This window comes from Rhinolophus ferrumequinum, chromosome X, assembly GCF_004115265.2.
Source record: "Rhinolophus ferrumequinum isolate MPI-CBG mRhiFer1 chromosome X, mRhiFer1_v1.p, whole genome shotgun sequence".
Classification (NCBI taxonomy): Eukaryota; Metazoa; Chordata; class Mammalia; order Chiroptera; family Rhinolophidae; genus Rhinolophus; species Rhinolophus ferrumequinum.
In genome coordinates, this window is record NC_046284.1 from 90,937,177 (window position 1) to 90,943,273 (window position 6,097).

Below are 6,097 nucleotides of genomic sequence, written 5' to 3' on the forward strand. Positions count from 1 at the left end.
AGCAGAGCTGGAAAACAAAACAAAAAAGACTCACTTGGGACTGTGATCCCAGGGAGCAGGATAGGAGGAGAGGGTTTTTCAAACAGGGAAGGGACAAAGCCAATTCGATGATGCATCAGCAAGTTGGCAATTCACTGGTGATGCTCCAATACGTATCCAGAATGCTAGAGAGTTAATGCCCCTCCCCACTCCCAGCACGTCTAAAGTAACTAGCTCCCTCACCCGGGGAAAGGAGGTGGGTGATGCAGTCAACTCTTCTACATTGACTCTCAGTTTCCCACAGTATTAAGTTCTAGTTGCCCATAGTAGGAAATGCTTTGGTAATGTGCCCTTTGCCTCCTGCCCTTCTCTGTCGCACTTCCTCACTCCCCCTATCATTGTTTTCTGCAGATCTCCTCCCAAGTCTTCTCCTCCCAAGGATTCTACTTGCACTTGAATCCTTGTCTTAGGATTGGCTTCTAAGGGAACCCAAATTAAGATAGTGATTTTTAGTAGAATATCAGAAATGTGGATTTTAAATGTAAGAGAGAGAAAGATTCATCAAAAACATATTCAAAACCTAATAGCACTTTTATTTTTAACCACAAAATATCTGACATAATTCTCCAAATACTTTGGACAATTCTTGGATGGATTGATGCATGACTTCAGATACCACATGGGTGAACTATTAATCTCTACTTCTGGCAACACAGTTGCTCCAGAAATAGCTCACTGTCCTCTCAATATTTTACTAATCTCTCACTAATGACACCCAGTGGGACATCTGAGATACCTTCCCTTTATGTGGTAACTCTTGGCTTCTTAGGTGTTCCCACCTGTGTTTGAGAATTTCTGTGTTCCTGGCTCAATTCTCCTTTTGAACCAACTCCTGTACTTACGGCATTTGGAGAATATCTCCATAGAAAGGAGGTGATTCTCAGTGGAAGAAAAGATGTTGAATGATCCACTATTATGATTGACAAGCAGAGCTATGCAAAGTACTCTGACCCTGTGCAAACAGCAGAGAATTCAAATAACATTTTAAATAACAGTGATATTTTTAATGTTTTTTTTAAACTGTGATGATAGAACAGCATGCATATTTAGATGTGTTTGCCAAATATTAACCGATTGAAGACAACTGAACTACAGCTTCTTTTTGTGCATTCAAAATGAAGGTTCTCCTACTGGAAATATCATGGATGGCTGCTAAACATTTGTTGAAATAAAGAGTTTCTAGGCTCGTATTTAATTTCAAATAATGTGTCATTGACTGGGAAAGTTTTAGTCAGCCCTAGGGAACTGTGTGTGTGTGTGTGTGTGTGTGTGTGTGTGTGTGTATGTGTGTGTGATGGAACCTCAGAAATATCTGCTCATCCGCTGTCCTAGGGTAATAAGAAGTGCACTGTGTAAAGAGGAATGTTGGAAAGACTGCTGATCTTTCCTAACTTTTAGGCTTGTAATAGTGTTGACTAAATTGAGAATTTTTAATATGATGACAAACACTCAAACTTTGGGTTTTTCTTAGGGCAACTGTCATCAAGCAGATGATTAGCAAATGATAGGTGAAAAAGAATTACTTTTAAATAATGTGCAACTGAAATCTGTAATGCCTGGTGATTTCATTCTTTAAACGACTTTATTTATAGCCCATGTAATAGATCATAATCATATAGCTCATGCTCTAGCATATGAATTGCCATTGTACTACTGAATGTGGAATTTCAGAATATTCAAGAACTACTGGATTGCTGCCTCATTATATATGGAGCAGCTTGTATATTCAGATCACAGTATATGGGGGTGGGTGCTGTGTACACACAAAAGCAAAATCCCAGTGCCCTGGAATCAGTCCCTCTTAACATCCTGTTTATAGCTAAACATGCACAGGCCTACTGTGCCTACTAGTCAGGAGGAAAAATTGTGTTTGTGCTGATCTGTGCTGCCTTTCGGTTAGGCTTTTTAAAAAGGTAGTCTGGAGTATTTATGAATAATGAAGGTTTTTTTCTTTTTCCCCTCACATACCGGAGGTTTTTCCTATAGCCTTGAATATCAGCTATTGAATCCGTGAAAGCACTCACCACACAATACAGCTTTATTCAGAGAGTATGGTATTAGGAAATTCTTTTTCTGAGATGACTAACACAGTTTTAAAGTGATTGCACAGTTCCTGAAGTTAGTAAGACTTTGGAGAATACAGGATAACTTGAAGTTAAGGTGCTTAAGACCCTTGTAAAAGTTTTATGGTTCTTTCATGTTTTTGCTTTTGTGTTCTAAAATGTAAAAAATACCTTGAGAGAGAGAAGAGGAAGCAAAATGTTATTAGAAGGAAAAAAATCTTGTGAATACTACCTGGAGGGGAAAATGTGAAACTGGATTTTAATTTCCTTTTTGTTTTTTAGGAGACTGTCACTGCCTGTGAAATATGAGACCTGTGAAGGACAAAATGTTCCAAAGTCACTCTTTGTAACAGCCCCTGAATTCCACCTATGGGGTGTTTTTCCCACGTGACTCATTGGACAAATTGTAATTGACTGTAAAGGTTCTGGAGCCCCCTTTCCTCCACTCACACATCTCATTCCCTGTCCCCTACCATTTATTGTTCATTTAATAAATATTTTTTGTAATATCTATTGTGTGCCAGGTACAGCATCGTGTTGTGAAGACACAAAGCTGGAGATAATGGTGAGCAAAACAGACACCATCCTGTATCTTTTGGAGTTTACCATGTAATGTACACAGATAATACAAACTAAATAACTCTGAGTGCTGCCAAGGAAAATAAGAGAGGCCATAAAAGCACAGGAAGGCCTATTTGCTTTAGCTGTCAGGAAACAGATTCCTCTGAGGCAGTAGTGATTGAGATGAAGTTTGAAGGGACATTCCAGGCTGTTGGGAGGACCTAGAAAAAGACTCTGGAACAGGAAAGAAGGTGAATGCTCTTGGAACTCAAAGTCCAGAACAGAAAGTTGGAGGTAGGTTGGGGAGAATTTGTGGGGAGAAGGCTTCTAGCAGATCATGGAGCTAATTTTTGGCCTCTTTTGGATTTTTGTCTCTATGTTAAACAAAATGGGCCACTGTTAAAGGGTTTAAAACAGTGATATGACAAGATTTTATGAGTGTTTTTTTTAATTTAAATTTATTGGGGTGACAATTGTTAGTATGAGTGTTTTTAAAAGGCCACTCTGGCTAGAGGGTGGATAAGAGGTTTAGAAGGCAGCAGGGGGGTTTAGTTATGGGAGGCCCAATTCAAAGACTGTGGTTGTGATCCCCACAAGATATGGTGGTGACTTGAAACAAGATGGTGGTAGAAGATATAGAATTGGAGAATTTCTTGAAATATTTATGCCAGTATCTGAGCTGGACTGGACGGTAAGCAATATGAAAGGATCAGAGATTGATGCCCAGGTTCTCAGCCAGTGTAAGTGGCTGGACGTTGGGGCCAAGAGTTAGACAGGAAGGAGAGGGGTACAATGGCTTGTGTGTGTGTGTGCAGATGGAAAGAAGGAGGTGTGGAAGGCAACAGGAAGGAGGAGCAAAAGTTAATTGACTTCTAGTGCTAACACTTCTAATCTTTCCAACCAAAGTACTGGCTTTCAAATTTTTGACAGTGACTCACAGTATGAAATACATTTTAAGTAACCTCCCCATACACAGACAGGATATATAGAAATTCACAAAACAGTGCTTTCCTGTGTCATGTGCAATTCAGGGATATTTCCTATCTTACTCCACTAAGAAAAACAAAAAGGGCAAGGCAGATGTCAGCGTGGGCCGTGAGGCGGTGGCGGTGGCAATGACGATGGCAGCGACCATTGTGGCGTCCTTTGTGACGCCAGTCTGGTGAGGTTTATTGGATGTTGGAGAAGTGGTGAAGACAAACCGTGCTGCAGCGCAGCTTGGAGCGCGGAGGGTGGCTGTGGTTGCCCAACCCTTGCTCAGGTGTGCCCTTCACTCTCCTAGCATGGCGGCCTACACCGCCTCACACCGACCCATCAAGGGGATCCTCAAGAACAAAAGCTCGACGACGGCTTCCTCGGCGGAGGCCCCCGCACAGCAGTCCGGAGGGGCTACCCAAGTAGAAAGAAAAAAGTCTCAGAGGTGGGACGAATCAAACGTCCTGGCGACATACCACCCTTCATACAGAGACTATGATTTAATGAAGATAAAAGAGCCCAGCACTCCTCAACTTAGTATACAAGATGGTAGAGAAGATACAGCATATGGTTTAGAAACAAAAGACCATACTCGACACATAACCGTAAACATTTTAGCTAAGAAATTTGCGGGCATTGATACCTCCGAGCTGAACTGGAAGATGCCAGAGCCAGAGAGCCACGGGGCGCACACTAGCAAAATTTTCCTGGACAAACAAGAAAAACAGTGGCAGTTCGAATTGAGAAGGAAGCTGCACTACAACGAAGGACTGAATATCAAATTAGCTAGACTGTTAATTGCAAGAGACTTCCAATTTGAGGAAATGGAGGATGAAAACAAACAATGTCCACATTTTACCAATGAAGAGAAGACTCCTGCAGAAGAACCAGATAAAGGTCCTGCAAGTGATAAATTGCAAAACCAGCCACGCTATGTGTAGAAAACATTTGTCCACGCTGCAACTATTTGTCGGGTACACACCCTGTTATGATAATACACTGCTACTAGCACTGAAACACTATCAGTTAAATTGTACTGCAATAATTACATAGTAAACTTCGAAAATAGATTAAATGGAAAATGCCTGCTTGATATTTTTGCGTCTGGTACTTTGCCACAAAACCACATTACTTTTATATAACTTGGTTAATGTATATATTATATAGCTTTTTGTGTGTTAAGGGCTTAAAGGGGAATTAATTTATATTCACTTCGAGATGCACTAGCTTTTATAAGAAAGGTTTTCTTACAATATCAAAATGCAATTGGTGCTACAGCATATGGTTAGTCTTGACCACGTCTCCAACACCCATCAAGCTTCACCAGACTAGTGTCACAAAAGACACTACAATGGTTATGTAATCTGATAAATGTTCCAAAGCAAAACACTTGTCTTTAGGGTGGGTGATTTGCCTGTTTAATTGAGAGGGAATATAAGAATTATCACTGCATTTTCTTAGCCTAGTACCTTTAAATTTTCTCTTAATTTTCTTTCAGTGTTTATGGGGAAATGACTGAACTTTTTCTCATCAAAAATTGTCCTTTTCATGAATTATCAGGTTAAAATTGAACCAATGTCTGTTCTATTTCTTGTATACTCTGTGGGCAGATTTGATACCAATATTTTAGAAAGTTTATTGTTATCTCAGTAGTCTGTTCTCATACCTATCTTAACCTCTATCCTTTGTTTCCTCAATCCTCCTCATGCATACACACACAATCCTTTAGAGAGTATCATAATGTTAAGACATTAGGAAATCTTCCTCTCTTTTTTGTATCATTTGTTGCAACAATGTCATTTCTATTTCAACCATCATGGCCTATTTGGTCTAATAAATGGAGAAAATAGATTGAACAACAGAAGTGCTATACTTAGGAAGTACAATTCAACTGTTAAATTTCTATACCTTTTTGGTTTTCAGCTTGCTAAACAACTTATTATTAGTTTATTATTTGACCTAATTAGCTTTTAGAAAACAACTGAGATTTTATTTATGATAGAATCCTGTGCGACTGGTGACATGATTACAGTCCCTGAATATACACAGACAGAAGTAACCCCAAAGATGTGTGTGTGTGTGTGTGTGTATGTGCATTTCCTTTTTAATTTAAAATTTTACTGATAATTGTAGATTCACATGCAGTTTTTAGAAATAGTAGAGAGATCCTATGTACCCTTTCCCTGGTTTCCCTCAATGGTAACATTTTTCAAAACTATAGTACAATGACACAACTAGGATATTGATGTTAATCTAATCAATATACAGAACATTCCATCAGCACAACAATTCCTAAATATTGCCCTTTTATAGCCACATCTGTTTTTTTCATTTTTTTATAATTTTGTCATTTTAAGAATCTGATATAAATGAAATCATAGTATGTAATCTTTTGGGATGTACCAGAGCTTGTTTAGTCATTCACCTGTTGAAGGATATCTGGATTAGTTCCAGGTTTG

The 6,097-nt window shown here is 39.1% G+C and overlaps 1 protein-coding gene across 1 annotated transcript; it reads left to right on the plus strand.

Moving 5' to 3' along the window:
- The first annotated feature begins 3,946 nt into the window (after nt 1-3,946).
- Nucleotides 3,947-4,579, plus strand: PPP1R2C (PPP1R2C family member C). The gene has a single exon (XM_033097086.1). The coding sequence runs from the start codon at nt 3,947-3,949 to the stop codon at nt 4,577-4,579; it is 633 nt and encodes a 210-aa protein (XP_032952977.1).
- Nucleotides 4,580-6,097: the final 1,518 nt, after the last annotated feature.

Coding starts and splice junctions, on each gene's coding strand:
- PPP1R2C (XM_033097086.1), top strand. CDS start 3,947: ATGGCGGCCTACACCGCCTCACACCGACCCATCAAGGGGATCCTCAAG.